This window comes from Balaenoptera borealis (assembly GCF_965194805.1).
Source record: "Balaenoptera borealis genome assembly, chromosome: 17".
Lineage (NCBI taxonomy): Eukaryota > Metazoa > Chordata > Mammalia > Artiodactyla > Balaenopteridae > Balaenoptera > Balaenoptera borealis.
Window position 1 is genome coordinate 1,460,627 of NC_138876.1, and position 27,486 is coordinate 1,488,112.

The 27,486-nt window shown below is 47.6% G+C and overlaps 1 protein-coding gene across 3 annotated transcripts; it reads left to right on the top strand.

Annotated features, from left to right (window-relative positions):
- The first annotated feature begins 7,724 nt into the window (after positions 1–7,724).
- LY6K (lymphocyte antigen 6 family member K) lies at positions 7,725–16,649 on the top strand. 3 transcript variants are annotated; one of them, XM_082363029.1, is made up of 5 exons: positions 7,725–9,170; positions 12,452–13,331; positions 13,970–14,066; positions 14,967–15,068; positions 16,289–16,649. In XM_082363029.1, the coding sequence occupies exons 2-5, from the start codon at positions 12,924–12,926 to the stop codon at positions 16,591–16,593; spliced, it is 912 nt and encodes a 303-aa protein (XP_082219155.1). In that variant the 5' UTR covers positions 7,725–9,170; positions 12,452–12,923; the 3' UTR covers positions 16,594–16,649. The 3 variants fall into 3 exon arrangements, with proteins under 3 accessions (XP_082219155.1, XP_082219156.1, XP_082219154.1); XM_082363030.1 differs by lacking the exon at positions 12,452–13,331; XM_082363028.1 differs by lacking the exon at positions 7,725–9,170 and having other exon boundaries at positions 9,608–13,331.
- The last annotated feature ends 10,837 nt before the right edge of the window (positions 16,650–27,486 follow it).

The window sequence follows — 27,486 nt, forward strand, 5'->3', positions numbered from 1 at the left end:
AAAATCCAATACCCTTTCCCAGTTAAGAAGAAAAGTGTAAGGAAATGGAAGCAGAAGGGAATTTTATCTCATAGAAATTATGATATTTCAATAGAAGGGTGGGAGGATTTTCCTGAGTCAAAATAGGGTGCACATGCCTGCCATCACCACCTCTGCTCCCCGTGGGACCGAGTTCATGGTCGGTTCAGTTAGGCCAGAGGAACAAACAAAACACATGGTGATTGGAAAGACAGGAATTACACTGCTACAAGTCACCAAAGACCATAGGCTTTGGAAACAACAAGTGAATTTAGCACAGGCCCTGGATACAAGGTCAGTATTCAGCAATCAATCTTAAAAATCGATTGTGTTTCTATACACCAACGACTGACCAACTGAAAGTGAAATTTACAAAAAACACAAAAGTATCACTACCTAGGAAGAAATCCAACTAGATTTGTGCAAGATTTCCACACTGCAACTACAAAAACACTATGGAAGTTAAAGCCTTAAACCAATAGAAGGATACAGCAAGCTTATGGTGGTGAGTCCCAATGGAGTAAAAATTAATCGACAAGTTCAATGAAATTGCAGTCAGAGTCTCAGCAGGTGCTATGTGTGTGTGTGTGTGTGTGTGTGTGTGTGTGTGTGTGTGTGTGTGTGTATATGCGGGCGCGTGAAGTTGATTCCAAATGTTCAAGTGTTTATGGAAATGGAAAGGGCTAGGATTAGCCAAGGCAAGCTAGTGGGAGAAGAAAAACGCTGGAGGACTTGCACACTCAACTACCAAGAGCATTTATATCGTTTCATTTATGAAGACAGTGTGGGAGTGGGCTCAGGATTGAAAAATAGACCAACAGAGGAGAAAAGCAAAGTCAGAAAACACATATATCTAGTTACGGGCTTCCTGACGAAGCCGACCCTGCCCTTGAGTGGGGATAGACTCTTGACTGCCTTGATGAGTGGTGGATACATGAGATAAGGTACACGGTATTCACACCACGCAAAAGAAGCAGGTGCGGGAAATTAGTGGATCTTAATAAATACTCAAAAATGAAGTTGTTAAAACAGAAAATGTAGACGGCTATCTTTATGCCCTTTGGAAAATTAAGAATTTTCAAAACTGAACAAAATTCTGCTGGTCACATAAGAAAAAATGATAACTGGCATTATCTAAAACTTTATAACGTCTGCCCCTGAGAAGGTACTGATAAGACAGTAAAAATGCACACCATAGATGAGGAGAAAGCACTTCAAACACATATTTGCTAAACGACTCGTATTCAGAATATAGAATGAACTTCTTCCTACCAATCAGTAACTAAAATAGTAGATCATCCAATAGAAATTTGAGCAAAAGGCATGAAGGCAGTTTACCAGATGTGAAATGTTTATGGGTAATAAGTATAAGAAAAGTTGTTGAACACGATTCCTCTTGGTGGAAATGCAACTTGAAACCACAATACGATGACCCCAATGGGAATGACTAAACATTCAATGACGACCACACCATGTGTTGGCGAGATTTTGAAGTGTGCAGGATCGTGTGGAGTATAAGCAGGTACACTCTGTGGAAATCTCTTCAACAGCCTCTGCCAAAGCTGTACTCAAGCACGTCAAAGACCCGGCATTACCACTTCTGGGTACGGAGCTCCTGAAGCACTCGCAATGCCCCACCTCAAGACAAGGACAGGAATATTCACTGCAGCACCACCTGGGGTAGTTACAACCAGAAACGGCCTTAATGTCCATCAACAGTAAACTGTGGTTTATATTCATCAATGGCAAGTATACAACTACGAGAGTGAAGAACATACAACCATGTACAAAGGCAGGGACGCATTTCACAAACACCAGCAGAGAAGAGAAGGTAGCCGCAAAAACAAAGTAGGATTTCATGGGCATTGATTCAGAAGCAGGCAAACTCATGTATAGGCTCAGAAATGCAGACACTTCCTTCTTATCTTTGGCCATGGCACTTCTAGTGCCTGAATGGAGGAACGGAGGGAGGAATTCGGGGCTTTCCACCCAGTTCTGTTTCTTGAGCTGGGTGCTGTCACATGGTGATATGCACTTGGTGAAAATCCATTAAAGATGTTGGCCTACGATTATGCACTTTTCTTTTGAATGTTGGACTTTAATGAGCTCTTTATCACATATGAAACATAAAGAAAAGCAAGTGACTGGAGTGTAGCCGTTAGTTCGTTCTGATGTGTTTAAAGAGGTGACATCAGATGCACGAGTGGGTACATCCATCCTGGCTAGCTCCAGGAGGAAAGGAAGTATTTGTGCAAAGGCTGTGAGACACAAGGGGAACAGAACAGGTGAATGAGGCCTGTGGAATTTAACGCAGGGATTCACGAGGCAGGTCTCAGGGGGAGCCCTGATCAGATAGCATTGGTTGGTCTAGGCCATTGGTGAGCCCTCCAGCGAAGGTCATCACAGTGTTCGTGGGGCTCTGCCTGGGATGGTGCGTCAGGTCTGCCCTGGGGCATCAGCGTTTCTATATTGGGCCAGGAGCTGGGAACAGGAGGCAGAGGGGCTCAGCAGGAGCTCATCTAGAGGGGCCATGCCAACTGCAGAAAATCAGCTGAAGGCCCTAGTATAGGGGCTCTCTGCTTGAGGGTCTGTGTGATCTTTGGGATCCAAACAAAACATGTGTCCAGGTCTCCATTTTATTTCTGGGTCCCTGGAATCCTTATGACAAACAACGAACAGGACGACTCATTGGTATAGCTACGGGCCAAGGGACCATAAAACTACTTAGGGAGGCCAGATGCCTAGATGAGGTGGCAGTGTAGGTTGAAAGACATCTCCAGGGGAAGTTCTTCACGGAATAACCAAAACCTCTAGTGGGCTTGAATATTCTTGCTCAGTCAAGAATTTTAGGCAGTGTAACAACATTTGGGGGATGGAGCTAGTTAAGATAAACGTGCTTTGATATTTGCAAGTAGAAATCGTGAAATCTAAGATTTGCATCTCTACTTCATTTTTAGGTTTGAGTCCTCGGGAACTGCTCGTTTACAAGAACTGTACAGACAACTGCACGTTTGTGTATGCAGCCCATCAGCCTCCTGAAGCCCCCAGAAAAAGATATTTTCTTACTAACAGTTTCTACTGGGTTAGTTGTTGTAGTTCTATGACTTGCAATTATGGAGGACCTACTAATCTTGAGAGGGACATCTTACCCGATTATACAGTTGAGGAGGAACTGGAAGGAACTGTGCGACCGGGGGGGTCAACCTTGTTCCTGAGCTTTGTCTCCATCCTAGTCAGCAAAACACTGGCGTGAGAAGCCCCTGTGGAGGGACCGATCGTCTCCCTGTTTCGCAGAATGAGTTGGTGGTCCTTTGCTTTCTTGTGAGCCAGAGACACGGACCCCCCAGGGCCCCCCTTGGCGAGTTACCCATTGAGGGCTTGTTTCAAGTGAGAAATAAACAGCATTATTGTTTGGGTACTGTGGACTCAGAGACTTCTTTGTGGTTTTAGCATTTGATCCCTTTTTCCCTCATTAGGCATCATCTCACACATAGACAAAAATATCTTGCCACTTTAGGGAGCAGAGATGGGATATTTTAATAAAAGCAAAACAGTCACAGGGCAGAGTCTACGTGCCCCCTGAGAGAGTGGCGCCAGGTCTGCTCAGACCCCGGGTACCCGAGGCACCTGAGCCTGCATCCTCCCAGTTTTCAGGTGGGGACAACGGAAGCAGACCAGGGTCCTGGAGATGCGGTGGTATGTGGACTGTCTGGGCCTGCCATAGAGACTGTGTCCAGTGCCCTGCGTGGCTCAGAAAGACACGCCCCGCGTGACTCGAGCCGCCTCTCAAGGTGGGTCTTTGCTCTTAAGGCCTTCCACGGATTGGATGAGGCCCACCCGTGTTATGGAGGATAATTGGCTGTACTCAAAGTCTCCTGATGAAAGAGCTAATCGCATTTAAAAATATCTTCAGGGCAACATCAAGATTGGTGTTTGGCCAGTGAACTGAACACCATAGCTTAGCTAAGCTGAGACGTGAAATCACCCATCACTCTGGATATTTCACACAAAAGGTATCGTACAGTATATGGCCTTTTGTGTCTGGCTTCTTTCACTTGGTGTAATATTTCAAGGTTCATTCAAGTTGTAACATGTGTCGTTAGTACATTTCTTACTTAGTACTTTTCATTTCTTTGCTGCCCTGGATTCAAGAGTTCCATATCAAAGCTAGGTGGGCACCAGGTCACCAGTCTCTAGAAGAGGGTTTTGGTCATGGCGGGGTTTCGACCCAGGGAGTACAGTAGCACCTTCACCAACGTCTGCAGACAGGTGGGGGGGGGCAGGGTCAGAAGCCCTGTGGGTGAAGGTCAGAGGGCGGGGTGTCTGACAGAGGAGCCCTGCGGCCTCACTCACCCCGGCCGGGACGTGGTAGTTCTGCAGCACCAAGTCTGAGCTCACCTGTCGCTCCAAGAAGACACCCACGGGGTACAGCCTGCGCACAGGGGCGGCCGACAGGGCTCTCAGCTGGGACAGGGCCCTCGCTTCCCTTGTGCAGCCTTCCTAGCCCGGCGCCCCCGGCCCGAGGGCAGCTCCCCCAGCGCCCTCACAGGCCGCTCCTGGCACCGGGGAGCCCAAATCCCGAGGGGCTGCTTCCTTGCATCTCCTGAGTCAGCCAAAGCTGCCCCGGCCTGAGCAGCCCCGGGCCAATGAGGACACGACCGACGATGGTCCCGGGACACTGAGGTGGGATCCCAGAGGGAGCAGCACCCCCATCCCTCTAGGGAGAGGAAGAGGAGGTGCAGGGGGACGTGGCCTTGGGCCAAGCTGCCGATCAGCAGCGCCGGCGTCCGCCTGCAAGCCCCGGCGAGCGGGCTGTCCCGACGGCGGGGCCAGGGCAGCGGGGGTAGCCCAGGTCTACCACGCCTACCTCAAGGTCTCCTTGAGGGCCGCCCGCAGCAGGGGCAGCTCCGTGGTTGCCCTCTGGGGATCTTCTGAGACCCTGGCCTCGGCCCCCAGGCTCTCCTGGCGCAGGGCCTGCTGCACTTCCGGGTTCCGAGCCAGTTCAAAGAGAGTCATCAGCAAGGGGAAGGCCATCTGCAGGAGCCACGGGGCCAGGGCTCAGACCTGGGCACAGGCCGTGCCCCTCCACCCCCAGGGCACCCCTCCCCGAATTCCTCCCTCCATTCCTCCATTCAGGCAGTAGAAGCGCCAAGGCCAAAGACAAGAAGGAAGTGTCTGCATTTCTGAGCCTATACATGAGTTTGCCTGCTTCTGAATCAATGACAGTGAAATCCTACTTTGTTTGTTTCTGCTGCTGCCTCCTCTTCTCTGCTGGTGTTTGTGAAATGCATCCCTGCCTTTGTGCATGGTTGTATCTTCTTCACTCTCGTAGTTGTATACTTGCCATTGATGAATATAAACCACAGTTTACTGTTGATGGACATTAAGGCCGTTTCTGGTTGTACCTACCCCAGGTGGTGCTGCAGTGAATATTCCTGTCCTTGTCTTGAGGTGGGGCATTGCGAGTGTTTCAGGAGCTCCGTACCCAGAAGTGGTAATGCTGGGTCTTTGACGTGCTTGAGTACAGCTTTGGCAGAGGCTGTTGAAGAGATTTCCACAGAGTGTACCTATTTATACCTCACAGGATCCCGCACACTTCAAAATCTCGCCAACACATGGTGTGGTCGTCTTTGAATGTTTAGTCATTCCCATTGGGGTCATCGTATTGTGGTTTCAAGTTGCATTTCCACCAAGAGGAATCGTGTTCAACAACTTTTCTTATACTTATTACCCATACACATTTCATATCTGGTAAACTGCCTTCATGCCTTTTGCTCCAATTTCTATTAGATGATCTACTATTTTAGTTACTGACTGGTAGGAAGAAGTTCATTCTATTTTCTGAATATGAGTCGTTTAGCAGATATGTGTTTGAAGTGCTTTCTCCTCATCTATGGCGTGCATTTTTACTGTCTTATCAGTACCTTCTCAGGGGCAGACATTGTGAAGTTTTACATAATGCCAGTTATCATTTTTTTCTTATGTGACCAGCAGAATTTTGTTCAGTTTTGAAAATTCTTAATTTTCCAAAGGACATAAAGATAGCCTTCTACATTTTCCATTTTAACAACTTCATTTTTGAGTATTCATTGAGATCCACAAACATCCTGCACCTGCTTCTTTTGCGTGGTGTGAATACCGTGTACCTTATCTCATGTATCCACCACTCATCAAGGCAATCAAGAGTCTATCCCCACTCCAGGGCGGGGCCGGCTTCGTCAGAAAGCCTGTAACTGGATATATGTGCTTTCTGACTTTGCTTTTCTCCTCTGTTGGTCTATTTTTCGATCCTGAGCCCACCCCACACTGTCTTCATAAATGAGACGATATAAATGCTCTTGGTAGTTGAGAGTGCAAGTCCTCCAGCGTTTTTCTTCTCCCACTAGCTTGCCTTGGCTAATTCTAGCCCTTTCCATTTCCATAAACACTTGAACATTTGGAATCAACTTCACGCGCACACACTCACACACACACACACACACACACACCACCTACTGAGACTGACTGCAATTTCATTGAATTTGTAGATTAACCTTTACTCTATTGGGACTCACCATCAATAAGCTTTGCTTTAAGGCTTTAACTTCAATAGAATCTCTGGTTCATAGGGTTTTTGAAAACTATTAAGGACATTTCAGCCTCCCTCTCTCATTGTGTTATGTTTTCCAGTGTTTTCCAAGTTTTCGTCCATGTCATCAGAAATCTCACATTTATCACAGGGAGCCTACTCGTAACAGCCCCTTATTTTCTTTATAAGGTCTGTGAGGGCTGATTGATGCCTCCCTTTCCATTTCTGATATTGGCAATGAGAATTTTATTTTTCTTCTTTGTGATCTCCTTCTATGTTACCAATACCCTGAATCCTTGCAAAATACCAACCTTGGTTTTGTGAATTTACCTCGTGTTCATTCTGCTATCCTCTTTATACTTCATTTCTCTGGGTGGATCATCTATTCTTTTTCTAACATCTTGAATGGAAGCTGAGAAAACTTTCACCCTGTTCTCTCTTCTACTAGATGCCTGTGATGTGATATATTTTGCACTTTTTCAGCTGCTTTCCCCACACTTTCAACTTGTCATAACTTCATAATCATTTAGACCTTACTATTTCCCAATTTCTGTTGGGGCGTGTCTTCTGTGTAATTGGTTTAGAAATGCCCTGAATAATTAGTAAGCAGTTGGGGATTTCCTGGTTCTCTTTTGACTAATCATTTCTAGCTTAATTTCACTGAAGTACAGAAGGAACTCTAAGTAACATCAATCATTTGAGATTTGTTGATGCTGGGTTATGTCATGGCACTAACTCAACCTTGTAGAGTCATATGCGACCCTGTAAAAAGCTGTATCTGGTCATCTCTGAGTCTGTTGTTATGTATACTGATTTTTCCTAGTTTGTTAATGAGGCTGCTCAGACCTTCTATAGCAGCGGTTGGCAAACAGGAGCGTGTGGGACAAACCCCATCCACCAACCGTGTCTGTAAATAAAGCTTTGTTGGAACACAGGGACGATCATATGTTTACTTATCCTGTATGCCTGCCTCCACACCGCCAAAGACAGTGTTTTGTAGTAGCGACAGAGACTAGAAGGCCTACAAAGCTGAAAACATTTGCTGTCTGCTCCTTCCAGGAAAAGATTATTGATTGATCCGGGTCTGTTGCTGTGATAAGTTTTCTTCTCCTTGCTCCAGCATCTAGAAGCTATGGAGAGGGAAGTGTTGATGAGAACTAAATTTAGGATAATGGAGTTGTCTGCAGGACCTAAATTCCACCAAGGTATCTTCTGTACGTATTTTGACCCCATGTTAGGGGGTACATATGATTGTAATGTCTTTCTGATATTTTGTCCCTTCGCCTCTACACAATGTGGCTCTTCACATAAGTAACGCTCTTGTCTTAATATTTACTCAGCCTGTGTGTGTGTATAAGAGGGTCCTTTGGGGGGCAATCAAATTGTAGACCATTTTCTATATTTCATTTTCAATCTTTTCATGTCCTTGTTTTAAAGCATGTCTCTAATAAAGAGCATATGTTATTTTTTGTTTACCCCAGAAGTCTTGAGTTCCTAATTGTAGCCATGTAAATAATGTAATTAATGATATGTTTGTTTAAACATTTCATTTCCATTAAACGTTTGAGATAATTGTGTATTCAAATGCACTTGCAGGAAATATAGAAAGATCCTGCGAGTCCTTTACTCAGTTACTTGTTAATATCTTGCAAAATATAGTACAGTATTAAGACTAATAGGGTAGTGCCATTCACACTAGTGAGGAAAAAGATTGGTTTGATCACTGCAGTTATCCCTTATATGGACACACGAACCTCTTTTCCACCCATATCTGGAAACAGTGTCCCCTGCAGTACTAATTTCATGTCCATTTATAAAAGTTTGTCACCTGTATAATGGCATATAAAAGAAACAGTGTGGTATGTAACCTTGGGAGATCGTCTTTTTTCACTGAGCTTAAGTCCCTGGATATTCATTTAAGTCAGTGCATCTATCACATTTTCCTCTCTTTACTGCTGAGTAATTTCCCAGGTGAGAAAGTTACATGGTTTGTTTACCCACTGCAGGACATCTGGGCTGTTTCTGGTCGTGGGATATTACAAATAAAGCTGTCATATACAGCCATGCGTATGTTTTCTATGGACACGTTTCAATTTGGGGAAAACAGAGAGGTAAAGTTGGGGATCTTATGGTAGTTGCTTGTTTAGCGTTTAAAGCAACTGCCACCCTGCCCTGCACGTTGGCTGCACCATTTTTCTGGGTCTCCAGCAATGTGTGAACGATCTGGTTTCTTTGTATCCTCCCCAGCATTTGGTGTGGTCCCTCTGGAGACCTCCACGCTGCCGCCGTCCTGCCCAGACCTTCTGGAACCATCTCCCCTTTCCGTGTCCTCCGAGACCTTCGGTCACCGACCCGCGGCCAGGCGCTCTGAGGAAACCGCCTCTGGGGACGCACTTCCGCCCCGAGGCCAGGCCGAACCTTCTTAGAGGCCGCGCGAAGCCTGACGGGAAACGCCCTTCAGTCCTTCCTGGGTGGGGTCTGGGCTCTGAGCCTGACCGGCCTCTCCTCACTCGCCTGCGGCGGCTGCGCTCTCTACGGCCTGTGGGAGCCTGTCTTGAGGTCGTGTCCCTGAAGGTTCCATAAGGTCTGGGCAGAATGCGGGCTGGGAGGGGGGAGGGGAAGGTTCCAGAAGGTCCGGGCGGGACACGGGCTGGGAGGGGAAGGTTCCAGAAAGTCTGGGCAGAACGCGGGCTGGGAGGGGGGAGGGGAAGGTTCCAGAAGATCCGGGCAGGACACGGGCTGGGAAGGGAAGGTTCCAGAAAGTCTGGGCAGAACGCGGGCTGGGAGGGGGGAGGGGAAGGTTCCAGAAAGTCTGGGCAGAACGTGGGCTGGGAGGGGGGAGGGAAAGGTTCCAGAAAGTCTGGGGAGAATGTGGGCTGGGAGGGGGGGAGGGGAAGGTTCCAGAAGGTCCGGGCAGGACACAGGGATGGGGCAGATTCCAGAAGGTCTGGGTAGGAGATGGGGGGAGGGGGATGGATGGGGGGGCGGGGGGGTGACGGATGGTGGGGCGGGAAGGTGCCGAAAGTTCTGGGCAGGATGCAGGGTGGTGAGGGCAGTGCTGCAGGCTTGGACTGGGTCTCAGGTCAGTGTCTGCAGATCCTGGGGTTTGGCCCTGCCCTCCTGGAGCAGGGGTCGCAGATCCCATTACCACCACCCATCCGTTCTGACCACACGGCATCCCTCCCCTGGGGTCCCATGGCCTCTCTACCCACCTAGCAGCCCTTCCTGTGGGTGTCCCTTTCACCACCCCCTGTGCCATATAAAATATGATGACATATGGCATATATTATCACCTTTCTGGGTACGGATGGCCCACTGAACCCACACGGCATCTTCACCACTGAAATCCCTGTCCTACCCGGACCCCACCTAACATCCCCTCCCCTGAGTCCCAAGGCTCCCGGACTCATATACCCGTGCCTTGTAGATTCCAGGTTTATTTAAATTAAGCCCCTAGGAGGATCAGGTATTTCCTGCTAAAAGCAATTCACAGATATGACACTCTGTTATCTTTCTGTTAGCCGACACCCTCAGTGGAGGACCAGCACAGAGATTTGATCAGGTCATCATTTTCCTTCCCAAACTAGTGGCCCCAACAGAGAGGAAAAATGAGGTTACAGGCTGCTGCTGAACTTTGCCTTCTACAACCTTTTGTAACCTCTGGAGCTAAAATTGGGGGGGTGGGCTCAAAATAATCCAGGGTCCAGAGTAATCCCCAGGATCTTTTTTCCAGAGATCTCTTCAGGTGATTTCTTTCCAGTCGGCACTGAATAAGGTTACCTATCACACATTTCTTTGAGGGACGTCATCCACACGGTATTATCAATGTAGCTACTCGCTGATTCATGATGGTTATCGGTCTGAGACCCACCACACTGGATTTTCACATATGCTGGCAAATTCAAACTCCTCTGTGGCAAAACTATAGATGTATGATGAGTTTCATTTCCAAAGAATACACCTTTTGCCTGAATTGGGAGAAGAAGGCCTTAGCTAAGTTGTCCTCGATACACCAATTCTCCCATCAGCTGTTTTTCTTCTTGCGCAGTCTTTGCCATATCAGGGACAACTGAAGCAGTGCAAAGGGCCACCTGTTTTAATTCTCATTCATTTAATGATGTTCTTATTCCTTTTTCTATCCCCACAGAAGTCACTGTAGCTTGTAAGACTGTGACTAGCAATCCTAAAACATTCTAAATACCACCCCCAGCCCGTTTAACCTATACGCTGCAAAAGCCTTAGATTCCTACACTCAGCGTTATGCAATCAAATTCTGGACCTTCAGTCTTTAACTGAGGAGGTGAATTCAGCCTCTTGTTGAGATATTTTCTGCTCTGTGTCACGATTCTCATAATGGATTGAATCTGGGCTAAATCACGTAGAGCCCATTTTTTTTTAATTAAAAACTTTTTTTTTGGCCACGCCACTCATCTCACGAGATCTTAGTTCCCTGACCAGGGGTCGAACCGGGCCCATGGCAGTGAATGCATGGAGTCCTAACCACTGGACCACCAGGGAATTCTCTGTAGAGCACATTTTTAATCCCTGGCACTTTATATAAATTATTTGAAACAGTAACGTTGAAAGAATTTACAGCAAATACAAGGATACCCACCACCTAAAGTCCACCCTTAACATTTGACTAGTTTTTCCATGTATCCATCCATCTCTCCAACCAGGCTTTAATTCATCTTATCTTCTGGTTCATTTCAAAAGGAACTACAGGCATTAGCATTCTTTCCCCTACAAACTGTAGCAGTTTTGCCTTGCATGATTCATGCTTTGTGTGTCTTATCTAAACATTCTTTGACTAACCCAAGATTGAAAAAATTGTTTCTGTTTCCTTCTAGAAGTCTTCTAGCTTTGTAGTTAGATAAGTTTTGTAGCTTATAGTTATACCTGTGATCCATTTCCAATGGATTTTTGTATATGATGTGAGGTAAGGGGAAAGCCACGTTTATGTTTTTGCTTTTCTTTTTTACAAGTTTTTTTCATTTGGGGGCATATCTTTTGCATTTGGTTGCTCAAAGGTCCCAGCACCATTTGTCACAGAGGTGGCCCTTTCTTCATTGCATTATCTTGCTTGGCACTTTTGTCTAAAATCAATTAATCACACATGGGTAGGTCTGTTTCTTGACTCTTTAGTCCATTCTGTTGATTGTATGTCTAAGCTTTCTGCAGCTGCAGCCTCACACTGTCTTGGTTACTGTAGCTTTTTTCTAACTACCATTCAAAATCCAGAACCATAAAATAAAAGATGGTGATAAAGCTCCTCTCCTGACCAAACTCCAGCCAGGCTCCTCTGGGCCTTTTATCAACTAGGCCTCAAGCTTGGCCTGTAAAGACTAGAGCAAACACTAAGGTCGCTTCTAACAGCTGAAGGCCGCATCCCTAGGATGACCCAAATCCCCCCACCCCCGCCTCAAAGTACCTGCCTGAAGAACTGTGTTCCAGCGGCCACCTGAAAATGGGCCCCTTCTCCCAGCCTCCGTGGGAGGGCGGGAGCTTAACTTAGACAAGTGCCAGTTAGCAAACCCAAGTGGGTTTCACAGGGACCAACCGTGCCTTCCTGCTTTTGTAATTTTCACCTCCCTGACTCCACTGAGCCCCTCTCGCCACCTCCCTACTCCCTCACTCTCCCTTTGAAATGCCCAGTCACCCCTGTGCAAACCCAAGTGGAGTTCCCTTCACGCAGACTCTTTTCCCCACTGAAATAGAATGTTCCTGATCAAAATCCATCCTTACCACTTTAACTAGTGTCTGGCTTTGTTTATCTTTGACCATGAAAAGCAAGCACTTCTGCTTGGCAAAAATACCAAGACCTGTTTCAGATAGGAAAAAAGTTTTTTTGACCTTTTATGGCAGACAATGGACTGCTGTCACAGTGCATTTAGACAACAGACTCGAATAGAGAGCACAGAAAAAGGAATACACGTACCTACCTGAATGCAAAAGCTTGCTCAACGTCACTCATAATTAAAGAAATGCAAATTCATGCTACGGGATACTATTTTTACCTACTGGATTGGTGAAAACCCAAAGGATGGATAAGCATGCATTCTTTCTTACGATACTGTGGGAACCGGCACTCACACTTCTCAAAGACGGGAGGAGAAAACTGATGTAGCTGTTGGGCAAGTGCATCTAGATTGCAACTACATTGAACCTGAGACTGTCAGTCGAATTTCTGGGAAACCGTCCTTCCGGTGTACCTGCACTCGTAAGAAATAACATTACGGACAATTGCAGCTCTATTTCTAGTATGACATGCTGTAAACAACACAAAGGCTCATGGAAGGAGGCTCTGTAAATACACTATCCTGCATCCAGGCCGTGGATGCTCCGCCTTGTAAAAAAACAGGAGAATTCCTGCGAAGGTGCTGCCAGCGCTAACACAGGCACGTCTGCAGGAGAGGGCGCGGGAAGGACGCAGGAGGGGAACAGCCACGTTCTTCCCGCAGCGCCACGCTCCTCCGGGGCCACGACGTGGGAGAAACCAGAACGCGATCCCGTGCGGCCCGGGAAGCGACAGGGTGCGAGCGCCAGGGGCACCCGAAGCAGCCTCTCCCCGAGCGCCAGGCGCCGGTTGTGCGTGCGCGGCCCGCCCACAGGGGGCAGGGCCCTGCGGGGTGGGAGGGGCGGTGGGTGTCCGCTCCCCCCGCGGGAGGGCCCTGGCGCCCCCAGACGCGTGGCCAGTGTCTCTCCTCCTCTACCTGCCACCCGCCAGATAGCAGGGCGAAGGCGGGTGTGGAACTTGGGGAACATTCCAGAAGGAGCAGGAGAGGGGAGCCCGGAAGGGAGCGGGCGGGAGTGCACGGGGGGGCGTGAGGCCTGCAGGCTTGGTGAGAGGAGAGCCGGCCTCAGCATCAGGGGTGGCAAGGCCAGCCTGGGCTGGGCTGGGCGCTGCAGGGGTACCCAAGCCTTCCTGTGCCCTGGGGTCAGGATGCACTGGTGATGACCTGGCCACAGATGGAGAGGGAGATGGAGATGGAGGAGGGAGGCCGGTGGTGCTGGGTGGGAGGGTGCCCCATGCGGGCTCTTGAGAGAACAGGAGTTCAGATCAGTGGTGGGCGAAACCTGGTGCAGCCTTCAGGGAGCAGCGGCAGGCACACCTGCCGAGCGGGTTTGCTGGGGCACATGGGTGAGTGAATGCGGAGCTCCAGGGAGTGGTGACGCCCCTGGGGACAGAGGGGACTTAGTGGCGGTGACAGGCCGCCCGGCACCGAGAGGCCACACCTAGCCCCAGGCCCATGGCTGAGGAGGAGAGCGGCTGCCCCAGTGTCCAGTGGGGAAGGGCTCCGAATGGTGGTGGACACACGGGGGCCAATCTAACCCTGGAGCCACAGGGCTGACCAAGTGGCCCTGCTCGCTCCTCACGTCCAGGGCCAGACATCGCGGGAAATGAGGGGCCTCCTTGCTTTGCTGCTGGTCATGAGCCTGCCGTGGGTGGAGACCAATGTCACCGTGTCTGGAAGGCAAAGTAAGTTCCAGGCCCTCGGCCTCCTGGGCTGGGGGGAGGAGGTGGGCTGGAACGCCTGTGCGGACTCGGGGGTGGCCGTCCACGTTTGGACGCCGCCCTGGCCCCAGGTGGGTTTGGACAGTTGTCGCACAGAGGACTCGGTGGGCAAAAGAGCGTGAGGAGGGTGGTCAGCTGGCCTGGACGCCGAGTGGGGGAGCCTCTTGATGCGGAGCCCCCCAGGAGCAGGGCGGGATGGCTGCTTTCATCCCCCAGCGCCCAGCTCTCCCTGCCGTGGCCCTGCCTTCCTGGGGGAGGTCAGGCTGGGGGCCCAGCCGTCACTGGGCCTTCTGGGGCTGCCTTTGAGAACAGAGAGCTGCAGGAGCGTGACGCAGAGCTGACCGTGGGCCGCCGCTCCGGGGTCAGGAGGGACTCCGGGTCTCGGGAGGGGACGGGGGAGCCCGGTGCTGAAGGAGGTGGGGCGGGCCAGGAAGGGGGGTGGAAAGGGTGTGTGGGAGCAGACTCCAAAGCTGTGGGGTTTCTTTTTCTAGAGAAGTCAGAGGTGAGATGCCAGAGCTGTGTGTGGATGGGGCGCGCCCCTGAGCCTGGGCGGGGTGGGGGGAGGCGAGCCTTGGGTGCTGCCATATGAATGTGGGAGCTTGCATGTCTCTGGGGCGAGTGTCTGTGCGTGTCGGTGTTCGTGCGGTGGGTCTTGGTGTGGACGTGTGAGACACACCCTGTGCGTGGATGAGGGAAGCCCAGAGAGGAGAGAATGAGCTCCGGGGATGGGGCGGGCTGTGGGGAGCTGGAAAGACAGAGGGACCCCAGGCTGTTCTCATTTGGAGGAAGGAGAGGATGGCGGGTGTTGGTCTGACAGGACCTGAGAGCTGCCACGTTCCGTTTTCTTTTTATACCTCATTTCAGACGTACTGAGGTGTCACGTTTGCGAGGAGGAGAACAGTTTCGATTGTGAAAGACCAACAGACTGTAAAGCGGACACTCCGTATTGTACTTCTGTTGCCGTGAGTAAGTATCTCAGTTAGTACTGGGGTTCCACAGGCAGGTCAGTAGAATACTTTCAGGGTTTAGGGTCTGTCTAGTTTTCCTCAATAGAGAATAACTAATATGAAAGCGACCCTTTTGTTAAATTTGAAGAGCAAAGTCCTGTGAAGCCAGGAGGGCAGGTGGGCCATGCAGGAGACTCAGCTTATGTAAGTCACAGCAGGGCCGATGTAGGGCAACGCGCATTGACCGCTGGTCAGGGTGAAATACTGAGGTGTAGGAAGAGGGTAACGGAGAGTTCTTTTCATTCACTTCTAAGTGAAAAATTAAGCTTTAAGGACTTCAAATGTCCCACCAAGAGTAGCTTTTACAAGAGATGTACATAATTAGGGGCGTGGGCTTAAAATATGTTCTGAAAGGAGTGTGCATGCTTTAAAACGTCTGGAGACCACTGCTGTGTCATCTGAAATTCGCCCGAGGACTTCTGGCCTCATGAAGAGCTCTCTCCCGAGGGTGAGTCTGAAGGCCCCAGCATGACCCAGCAGTGGCTTCGTCAGGGCTGGAGAATTCACTTTCCGTTCGTCAGCCGCTTCTGGAGGCTTCCATGTTCCCGGAAGTGTGCGGGGTACTGAGTCGGTCGAGGTGTAAGCCCCACTGCAGCCTCACGTGGCCCTGATAACTTAGCGTGGAAAGGTGACTGCACAGTGAAATATGAGATGAGGTGCAGTCGGAAGACTGGCCGTGTCCCCCAGCGCTGACCTGTGCCCTTGCAGCAGGCTCTCTGGCACAGCACTCACACCCAGGCCCTGGGCAGCGGCTCCTCAAGAGGCCCAGCTCCAAGCTCCGGGCAGTGGCTCGGACGACCGGGAGCCCCTTGCTCTCGTGTGTCTGTCCGTGGTCACAAAGGCCTGAGCGACCCTGCGTTTGAGAAGTTGAGGCCGAAGGAGCCTGTACGTTCCCAAAGGGAGACCGCAAGGCCCAGGTTCCCGGTGCGCGCGGACAGGCCGAGGCTGGGGCATCCGATGCCGCACCGACTCCCAGAAGCAAATCTGAACACATAGCCCTGATCCTCTTCCTCTGCGGTGATGGCTCCTGACTCCCCATCAGGTGCCCTCTTTGAGCGGGGCTTCTGAGAGGCGGCACCGGAAGGGTCAGTGTTGGGCAGATTTCAGACAGAAATGGTGTTGGTGTCGTTTTCAATTCACGTGACTCCTTTCTGTCTCTCTGTCCTCATTTCCCATTAGGAATATTTCCACGGTTCTTCTATGTCTCCAAGCAGTGCGTAAAGTATTGTGGGATAACCAGTCCGCCTCCGCAGATGGCCAAGTCGTTCGTGCTCGTAAAGCCCATGCCCTTCCTGTTCATGGCGTGCTGTAAGCAGAACCTGTGCAACAACCAGAAACCAATCATCAAAGAAAACATAGAAGATAGATACAAAGAGGGGGGCGGGGAGGACGGCAGCCGCGGGCAGGGCAGCAGGGGCAGCGGTGCGGGGCTGGTGACTTTCCTGACACTGGCCTCTGGGCTCCTGGGCCTCAGGCTGCCGTGATGAAGCCGACTGGCTGCAGATGGTTGGAACCTGTTGCATTAAACTTGTTTTCCATTGATTAGCTCACTGGTGGTCTGACTTTCCAGGGACCTCGAAATGGGGAAGGAGTGGGGAGATCGAATCTATTTGGCTCTAGCCGGCAGGTCAGCAGGTCGAATTAGAGCAAGGCCAAACCTTCCCCATAGTGATTCTGTCTACAAGTTGTTTCTCTTTGAAATCAAGACTTGTAACTCTTGACTCCCCTTCACCTTGGAGGGCCTCAGTATTGATGTAAGCGAGGGCCTGAGGCCCACCCATGAGCAGTAGTGCTCGGATGCTTCTGACCTTTGGGGGGGCCCAGGGTCAGTGGGGGAGACAGAATGATTTGGGCGTAAGACATCCCTGAAGCGAAAGAAATACTGCTCAGCGTGGGGAGTGGGACATCATCCTGGGGACAGCCGTCTTCTGACGGGGGAGGCCCCATGGCCGCTCTCCTTCAGCTCTTGCTACCAGCTCCCAGGAGACAGAAGACAAGGAATTCTGCTGAATAAGCATGGACGTCACCCACCAGCTGGCACAGGTGGGTGGACTCACAAATTCTTTCACGTGCGTTTGTCCAGCATCTGAAACTTGAGCAGGTAGACAGCAGCAGGGTCAGCCTTTTCTCAGTTTTCAGTTGAGACGCAGCTGTCCAAAGACAGCTGAAAAGTCAGAGTCATAGTTGTGCACAAAACAAAGGCTTTCTCCCCCGTGGCGTCGACTCGGTGTTAGGATGCGTGCAGCGCCATCTGCAGCTCACCTTCCTACCCTGTCTGCCCACACTCCAGCCCGCCCCAACCTGGTCTGACTCAGGGACACTGCTGGTTGGGGCAGCCTGGGAACCTTCCAAAGAGTCTCGGTGGCCGCAGAAGGAGGCACTGTGGGGCAGGCAGGGAGGAGGGCCCTCTCTGTCACATCTGGACCCTCTAAACCAGAGGTCTAGGTGGGCCAGAAGGCCCCTGAGGGTTGGCCGGCAACTCCAGGACTGAAGATTTCCAGCATCTGTTAGGCTCGTACTGTGTGCGTGTCCCTTGTCCAAGCACAGGCTTTGCGCTCACACCTGGGTCCAGGAACTGCGTCCCCCAGCTGCTCCCGACTCACATCCTAGGATGGAGCTTGGGGAGCATCCCTTTTGTTAGGGCAGGCAAGAGAGGCAAGAGGTCAACTACGCGAGAGTTACCATGGCCCTGACATTGGAGTCTCTTCACCAGGAGGACGGTTAGGTGCAGTGTAAGATAACCGGGAAGTCAAGACGTGTGAATATGGAGAATCTCTAAGTTTGGATCTGGTGGGTCTTTGGTGATTTGATGAGGATCACTTTCGATGACAGATGATGGGAGATACCAGCGTATTGCAGGATGAGGAGTTCAAGTGAATTGGGAAACATGTTGTCACCAGTGTGACAGATACTCTTTCTAGAAGTCACTGTGGAAGGAAGGAGCTGTAAGAGGGTAGCGTTTAGAAAAAACAGATCAAGGGTCAACATCGGTGCCACAGTAAGAATGTAAAGACTTGGGAGCCTTTATCTGCGAAGAGTGGGGAGCCAGTCGGTGAAGGACAGAAGCAGGAGGCGGGGGCCCAGCTGGTGCAGGCAGAATGGAATGGGATCCAGAGCAGAGGCCGCAGCCCCGGCAGGGAGAGGGGACGCTTCTCCCGTGAGCCAGCAGGGCGACGGGCAGGAGCGCACAGAGAGCGCATGTGTGGGAAGGAGCCGGGAAGTTGAAAGACTTCATTCCCCACAGTCACGCTTGCTCCGTGAAGCGGCAGGCGGGGGCATCTGCTGAAGAGAGTGGACGAACAGACGTGGTGGGGCATGATGGCAGCTTGGGACCGTCCCTGCAGGCAGGAGAGATTGGAGGTCATGGCGGAGACCCAGAAGAGCTTGCTGGCAAGAGGACGCAGGAGCAGTCGAGGCGCAGGAGCGGAAATGGTGGGGGCTCTCGGAAGCCTGCTGTGAGCTAATCCCCTAGGTCACCAGGGCAGGAGGGAATTGCACTTGGTTTCAGGAGAGCAACTGAGTGACGACCTGTCGAAACTTGGCCAGATAGAGAAGGAGGTCCAGCCAAGGTGAATAGGACTGGGCCAGGCCTGCAAGGCCACGTGGAGGTAGAGGGCAGAGTGCTGGCTAGAGCCGAGGGAAGAGCGTGAAGGGAAGGGGCCTACAGTCACCCGGACCCCTCAGAACTCCGTGCAGGGTAAGGGAAAGCTCACGTGCTGGGGAAGGACGCGTGATTCCGCGAGTGGCGTTGCTAAGGTGGGCCACCGTGTTCCTTAAGAGCCGGTGTGGTGCAAGTGACAGAAAACCCCAAACCATGGTGACCTCAGCAAGGGCAGAAAGTGTTTGTTTCCGGCTCACGTACACGAAGCGCAGCGCTCAGCAGCCCAGAGTGGCGCGGCGTGGCGGGAAGCACGCTCCGCCTTGCCGAGCGCTGCTGCAGCTCGGGGCACACGCTTCGGGGAGCGGAGTGTGGGGGGCCGCAAAAGCAGGATCTCTTTCAAAGTGACAAGTTCTCCAAAATATATATGCATGCCCAAGTTGTCACCTGTACGTAGGCTTTAAAAAGCAAGAAAACTGAGAATGTGAGGGTCCACTCTGAGTATAGGAAGCGGTCTTCTAGGGGGAACAGGCATCTCAGACGCTCTGAGCTGCCAGTGCCTTGGACGGTTGGACTCAACGGGCCACGTGAAGACACGCAGAGGAGCCAGGGACTGCAGCCTTCAAACGCTGCTCCGCACCCACAGCAAAGGCCCCCCCTCCTGATACACATGGAGCAGCTCACAAGGTGCTGGACACACAGGCTCGCCAAAGCCTCTGCATCTCTGAACAAGCACGTCCACCTGAAACGTCATCCTCCGTCTCAAGCACTTGGAACGCTCCCACCAACTCACTCCCTTCATAGGCCAAGCGCAGAACCGATACTACCACAAAACAAAAACAGTACAAGAAAGGAACACAAGAGGTCCACGTAACTGTGAACTAAAAAAAACTGGCTAATTGGCTGTATTAAAATAATAACAGGTATGACCAAGTACAATTTGCTCCAGAAACATTAAGAATGAGTTGCCGCAGACCGGCTGCAGAAAGCTAGAAGTTCCTGGCGGTGAGGGGTAAGGAACTGAAAAGCACCAGTATGGGGTCAGAAGGGCCAAGACAACTGATGGTTGCAAGGCTAGTTTATTCAAAGAGCATGAATGTATATATAGGTTTAGTACGGAACGAATACCAGACAACAAATCAGCAAACCTTGTATTTCCACATAATTCTGTCGCCACTATCTATGCGCCATTATCTATGCGCCACTATCTATGCATCACTATCTATGCATCACTATCTATGCATCACTATCTATGTGTCAGCATGCCTTATGGGCCATTCTTTGGAGATACAGACTTCCCCCTCAGGGCAGCACGTCCTTCTTCTGGGGAACAACCAGGGGCTCTTAGATCCAGAGCAGGCACCTGGAACGAAACTGGCCGCAAGCCATTTTCCTTTTTTACGCTCAATACCGCAGCGTCAGGAGTGCATACCAAGAAAGAGACCAGCAGTTCTCCGCAAAGCAGAAAGCTGAATAAGCTTACAGCTTGGGGGCCACCACATTTCCCCCTTTTTTATTATTTTTTAAAGCTTGATAATGTAGTTTTAAGCCATGAACATCCTGACGCAAGACAGCGAAGCGCCCCATTACAAATCTAACAATACAAGGTAATAAACCGATCACCAATAAAAGTAGTACACCAATTGATATCAGGCCTGAGAGCCCTCCATGAATCCATTGTATCGGATTTAGCCCTTGTAGTTGATCTAATAATCCTTGAATCAAATTCTGGGGTCCATCTTCGTCCAGGTGGGCCTCTTGAATAGCTTGTATTTCGGCATTTAACTTTTGAATATCAAGGCTAATGTGTCCATCAGTCCATACACTTAATATATGCATTTTTACTTTTTCCCAATCCCATTGTGAATCATTATATAAATGTTGAGTTACACAAATCCAGGTATATTTGTCATGACAAATCAAACGCATTTTTAATTTTAAAGCCATAACTTGATCCCCTATTCCTATTAGAACATTTTTTAATTCATCTACTTCCGTTTTTAGTTGGGTATCAATATGACTTTGTAGGGCTAATGCTACACTAGTATTTTTAGATAACTGATTAACATAATGAGCCTGGTGAATAGTTTGTGAAAGAGCAATCCCAGCAGTGGCCGCAGTAGCAGTTAAAGCTGCTAAGGCTAGGATTGCACATATTAGAACACCTATAAATCTCTTTGGTCGTTTTAATGCTTCAGTCAATTCCAGCCAGGCTTGCATGCCAGTGTTATGATACCATGGTTCAGACAAATTAACAGGTAACATTACATAAGAAGGTTGCTTCATAATCATAACAGATGTAGATCCTTTAACGGGCAAAACACAACTACTAAAGATACAATTAACACAAGTAATATTATAACCTATAGGATTCATAGTGTTTTCTACAATTAAATCTCCAATCAATAAAGCATAAGGAGGAGCGACGCAAGTAATCACCGGTCTATAAGAAAAGGATAAGGCAAGTTTCCAGAATTCCCATTGTTTGTAAAAAACAAGGCTGTTATTATTAACGGGGACAGAAGAAACTAGTATGGTGCCATTATCATAATCTAAAGTACACCAGACAGAGGCTTTAGTCCATGTATCATTACAAACAGGAAAATCAAACTGCGGGAATTCAGAAGCCATAAAAGCAGGAAATTGTAGTCCTGTGACAGTCTTTACGACCGTAATTTGATGTCCAGCTAATAACGTCCCTTGATTACCTATGGTAGTTTCAATACACAAATAATGTCCAGTATCTTCAATCCTCAAGCGATATATGCATAGAGAATGATCCAACGAAGTATTAGAAGCAAGCTTAGTTACTCTAGCATTCATGTGAATGGGAACGTTATCCTTATACCAAAATACAAAGGTGGATAAATCTTCTCGTCTAGGAACAGTCAAGTAATTTGATTTCGATCTCCCCTCGCCTCCCTGACAAGTTGTCTCCTACTCCGTCGCCGCATTCTTCTCGTCCGCCGGGGGAACCGGTTGGGGTGTGCTGTGGTCTATTGCGAGAGCCTCAGGCGACGCATTCTTCGAGTCAGGGTGTTTATTGGTGATGGCATGATAATGTCGAACCAAGCGCTCCGGGAGCCACCGCGGAGAGTCTGCCTCCCTAGGGAAAACACAAACATGGCCTCGGCCCCATACTAAAACAGGGTCTGGTCCATGCCAAAGGTTAGTCATGGGATCTTTCCATTTAACAAGCGCTTTTTCAGGAGGGGTTCCAGAAAGACCTGTAAACAATCGTTCATAAGGCGTGTGACTAAATGCATCTAAAGTTAAAAAATTTAAAATAAATAAAGCATGATTAAGCATAATCTGAGGAGATCTATCATATTCCCCCTTTTTTATTTTTTGTAATGTAATTTTTAATTGTTGGTTGGCACGTTCTACAATACCTTGACCCTGAGGATTGTAGGGAATGCCTGTTTTATGTGAAATATGGAAAGTTGCACAAAAATTGGCAAAAGCTTTACTCGTATATCCTGGAGCATTATCTGTTTTTAAAGCTTTAGGAATTCCCATAGATGCAAAACAATGAAATAAATGAGTAATTACATATTTAGTAGATTCCCCAGCCAAAGGCGTAGCACATATAAAATTAGAGTAAGTATCAACAGTTACATGAACAAATTGTAATTTACCAAAAGAGGGAATATGAGTAACATCCATTTGCCAAAGATGATGAGGGAGTAAACCCCGAGGATTGACTCCAAATTGTGGAACAGGAAGGTGGGGTAAACATTTAGAGCAGGACTTAACAATGTATCGGGCTGTTTCTCTAGAAATAGAGAATTGTTTTTGAAGCATAGCAGCAGATTGATGATGTAAATTATGTGATTGAGTAGCAAGATCCTGAGGTTGAGATAAACTTAAGCCTATAATCTTTGTATTTTCGTCAGCCAATTGATTTCCCAAAGACAATGGGCCAGGGAGACCTGAATGGGCTCGAATATGTAATATGGCTACAGGAAAGTCATGCTGACGAATAATCTTTTGTAGTTGAAAGAAAGTCTGAAACAATTGAGAATCAACAGTATTGCCAATTATAGCAGTTTCTATGTTACGCAAAATAGTAACCAAATAATGGCTATCTGTATAGAGATTAAAAGAACAATGTGAAAAGATTTGAAAAGCCAAGGAAATCGCATGTAATTCAACTCGTTGGGCAGAGGTATGATCTGTTTGTTCTTTATGAAGTAAGTCATCAGAAATAACCACAGCGATGCCATTGGCAGAACCATCAGTAAAAACATTTGGGGCATTGAGAATAGGAGTTGAACAGATAGTTTTAGGAAAAATAAATAGATGTTGAGTAGCAAAACGAAGGAGCTTATTAGAAGGATAATGATTATCAATAATTCCTGAATATCCAGCAAAAGCAAGAGCCCAAAAATCAGAGACAAATAATAGCCAAGAATATTGATAAGTAGTATAAGGTATAATAATAGAATTTGGTTCATATCCTACCAACTGAATATTTCTTCTACGACTCAATTGAACAAGGGTTGCTATTAACTCATAATAAAGTGTAATGACTTTATTAGGCGTATTTTTCATATGAATCCATTCAAGAATTCCTGTTTCTTGCCATAATAAGGCGGTAGGGGTATGTGACGTAGCACAGATTATTAATAGTATAGGTAAAGAAGGCTCAATTCTAGTTAGCTGAGCAGATTGTATTGCTTTGTTTACAAGCTTGAGTGCTTGTTGAGCTTCAGAAGTTAAAATACGAGGGGAAGAAGGATCAGGACTTCCCTTTAGGATATTAAAAAGAGGCTGTAACTGACCCGTAGTTAATTTTAAAGAAGGTCGCAGCCAATTAATATCTCCTAATAACTTTTGAAAATCATTTAAAGTTTTAAGAACGTCAGTCCGTATCTCTATCTTCTGAGGTGTAATATTATAATTTGTGATATACTTACCAAGATATGAGAAAGGTGGGTTCATCTGTACTTTGTCAGCAGCAATGACTAGTCCTGATCGTGACAAATGACTTTGAAGGGAATTATAAGCCTTAAGTAAAATATGTTTATCAGAATAAGCAAGTAATAAGTCATCCATATAATGAATAAAATATATCTGAGGGAACTGTTTACGAACAGGGGCAATAACTTGAGCTACAAACTGTTGACATAAAGTAGGACTATTAGCCATACCCTGAGGCAGCATTTTCCATTGATAACGTTGCATAGGTTCTGTAAAATTTAAAGAGGGTAAGCTAAAAGCAAATCGCAACTTATCAGCCGGAAATAGAGGAATAGTAAAAAAGCAATCCTTAAGATCAATAATAATAATCATATAATTTTTAGGTATGGCTGCAGGAGAAGGCAAACCTGGTTGCAGAGCTCCCATAATTACCATAGTTTGATTAACAGCACGTAAATCTTGCAATAAACGATATTTTCCCGATTTTTTCTTTATAACAAATATAGGAGTATTCCAAGGGCTATTAGACTTTTCTAGTCTGCCCAAAGCAAGCTGTTCATTAATTATATTATGAGCCGCCATTAATTTCTCCTTAGAAAGGGGCCATTGGTCCACCCAGACAGGATTATCAGAAATCCAAGTTATAGGGTCAGCATGTGGTGGAGGAGAATCCAAGGCCCCTAGAAAAAACCCAAGCCTGTTTTATCCCGTTTATTATCAGTCTGTAAGGGTAATTTATTTCCCTGTTGATTTTTTCCCAAACCATTCCTAGGATCATAACCTTGATTTAACAATATATTAGTTACAGTAGGGTTGGGACTAAGCAATAGGATTCCCATTTGTTGCAATATATCTCTTCCCCAAAGGTTAACTGGCAATCCGGGCAATACGTAGGGTTTGAATATTCCTTGATTACCTTCAGCATCCTGCCAATGTAGGTATTGCGAACTTTGTTGTGGAGAATTAGATTGGCCAATACCTTGCAACTGTGTAATGGTTTGGTGCACGGGCCAATTTTTTGGCCAATGTATAAACGAAATAACAGAAACATCAGCACCAGTATCTAATAACCCAGAAAAAGGCCTTCCATTTATTTTTAATACCAATTGTGGTCTTTCCCTACCAATTTGTTGAATCCAATAAACTGCATCAGAGGAACCGAAAGCCCCAGTTCCTCTTTTGTTATGTTGTAAAATTTTTCCTTCTGGTATGAATGGAATTAATAGAAGCTGAGCTATTCGCATACCGGGTGTGATAAGAAAAGATCCTTTTGATGTTTGAACCATAACCTTTAATTCCCCTTCATAATCAGCATCAATCACCCCAGGAATAATAGTTAAGCCTTTCATAGACATACTACTTCTTCCAAGGATTATACCAACCGTTCCCTGGGGTAAAGGCCCAAAAGTTCCCGTAGGAAGGGCTTGGGGTCCCATATCCGAGGTTAATAAGAATTGGGTGGAGGCACAGAGGTCCAGTCCTGCACTATTTGGCGTGGCCCTTTGAAGGGAGGAGATTCCATTCCCTGAGGAACAAAGGTCTGAGCTGGAGGCGGTGGAGCAGGTTGTGAGGGGATTATTGACATTGCTCCAATTGTTTGATGGGGCCGGAGCAGGCCCCTCCGGAAGTTTCCCGACAAGGGAGTTCCATCTTTATGAGTCACTGATCGACATTCTTTAGCCCAATGCCGTCCTCTTTTGCATCGGGGACAAATTGTGGGAGGAGGAGATTTACCTTGAGGCACAGAACTTACGATAGGCATATTAGGAGTATCAACAGTACAATTTTTTGCAAAATGACCTGGCTTCCCACATTTAAAACAGTTTTTACTTTTAGCATTTGGCCCAAATCCTGCCTTAGTTAGGGCTGCAGCTATAGCTGCTCCCTGTAAGTAAGATGATCCAATATCAGAACAAACTCGAATATAATCCTCTAAATTTCCTTTCCTTTTCCATGGACGTATAGCTGCTTGACAAATATTATTAGCATTTTCGAAAGCCAATTGTTTGACGATAATTGCTCCAGAAGGACCATCAGAAATAATTCTATTAACAGCCTGTAATAATCTAGCCACAAAATCAGCATAAGGTTCATCTGCCCCTTGCCTTATTTTAGCAAGGTCTTCAGTCCTAGTGGAGGCAGGTAAATGTTTCCATGCATGTAGAGCTATATGATTGATCTGAGCATAAGCCACAAAAGGGAAAGCTAATTGATCCTGTAATAACTGATGTTGTCCTTCACCAATCAACATCTCATAATTTACTAGCACATTATGTGCAGTATTTCTTTCAGCTTGTTCAGCAGCCTTTTCATAATATTCTGATTTCCAAAGTAAATAGTCGCCACCAGTGAGACAAGCACAAGCAATAGATTTCCAGTCTGCTGGAGGCAATGCTTCTGTTGCAATAGTATCCAACATAGTAATAGTGAAAGGGGCTGTAGGCCCATATTGTGCACAGGCTGCTTTTAAATCTTTCAAAACCTTAAAGGAGAGAGGCTGATATTCCCGATTATTTTGTTGTGGATTTTGAGGATTGGGTCGTTCTACCACCGGGCAGCAGAATAAAGGATCCTCCCCTCTATTGAGAGCTCCCCGTACTGCTTGTTGTAAAGGACTAAGCTTAGGAGGGATAGGGACAGAGACATGTAATTGCTGTAACCGCGGAAGAATATTTTCATCAGGATATTTTTCAGCCTCATATTTGGCTTCTTCACCCGCTAAATCAAAAGAAAAGTCATCATCATCAAGTGAATTAACACTCTTTATCCTCGGTGGCAACGGAGGAGCAGTATCTACTGCAGCAATATGTTCTACAGATTTAGCTGTTAATTTTGGAACTGAATCATAAATTGGATTAAAATAATCTCTTATTAAATTCCACAAGCTAAAAATGGAAACTGAAACAGAAGATGGTCCATGTACTTCATGATATTTAGATAATTCATCTCCTACACGAGTCCAAATTGCTAAGTCCACTGATCCTCCTTCAGGGAACCAAGGACAAGCATCATATACTAATTGCAAAAATTCCAGAAGTTGTGAGGTAGTTACCTTAGTTCCGCGGGCTTTTAACATTGAAAGCAAAACCTGAGCAAATAAATCACGCTCCTTAGAGCCCTTTTGTCCCATATTATTTTACTTCTGACTCTTTCTCGAGTTATCGTCCTAAAAACGAAATTATTTCTTGTGGCCATACTATCTCACTCGAGAGTTCTACTTACCTGAAATCTTCCGAAATGCCTCACGCACTCAGGTCCCTGTTCGGGCGCCACTTGCCGCAGACAGGCTGCAGAAAGCTAGAAGTTCCTGGCGGTGAGGGGTAAGGAACTGAAAAGCACCAGTATGGGGTCAGAAGGGCCAAGACAACTGATGGTTGCAAGGCTAGTTTATTCAAAGAGCATGAATGTATATATAGGTTTAGTACGGAACGAATACCAGACAACAAATCAGCAAACCTTGTATTTCCACATAATTCTGTCGCCACTATCTATGCGCCATTATCTATGCGCCACTATCTATGCATCACTATCTATGCATCACTATCTATGCATCACTATCTATGCGTCAGCATGCCTTATGGGCCATTCTTTGGAGATACAGACTTCCCCCTCAGGGCAGCACGTCCTTCTTCTGGGGAACAACCAGGGGCTCTTAGATCCAGAGCAGGCACCTGGAACGAAACTGGCCGCAAGCCATTTTCCTTTTTTACGCTCAATACCGCAGCGTCAGGAGTGCATACCAAGAAAGAGACCAGCAGTTCTCCGCAAAGCAGAAAGCTGAATAAGCTTACAGCTTGGGGGCCACCACAATGAGTCAGTCTTAGAAAAAGATGTCAACCAAGGAGATAAAGGATAA

Excerpts from the sequence above, each read along its gene's own strand:
- LY6K (XM_082363029.1), top strand. The coding sequence starts at position 12,924 with ATGCTCCGCCTTGTAAAAAAACAGGAGAATTCCTGCGAAGGTGCTGCC. Across the intron at positions 13,332-13,969 it reads AGATAGCAGGGCGAAGGCGG|GGCCAGACATCGCGGGAAAT; the intron begins GTGTGGAACTTG and ends CCTCACGTCCAG. Across the intron at positions 14,067-14,966 it reads CACCGTGTCTGGAAGGCAAA|ACGTACTGAGGTGTCACGTT; the intron begins GTAAGTTCCAGG and ends ACCTCATTTCAG.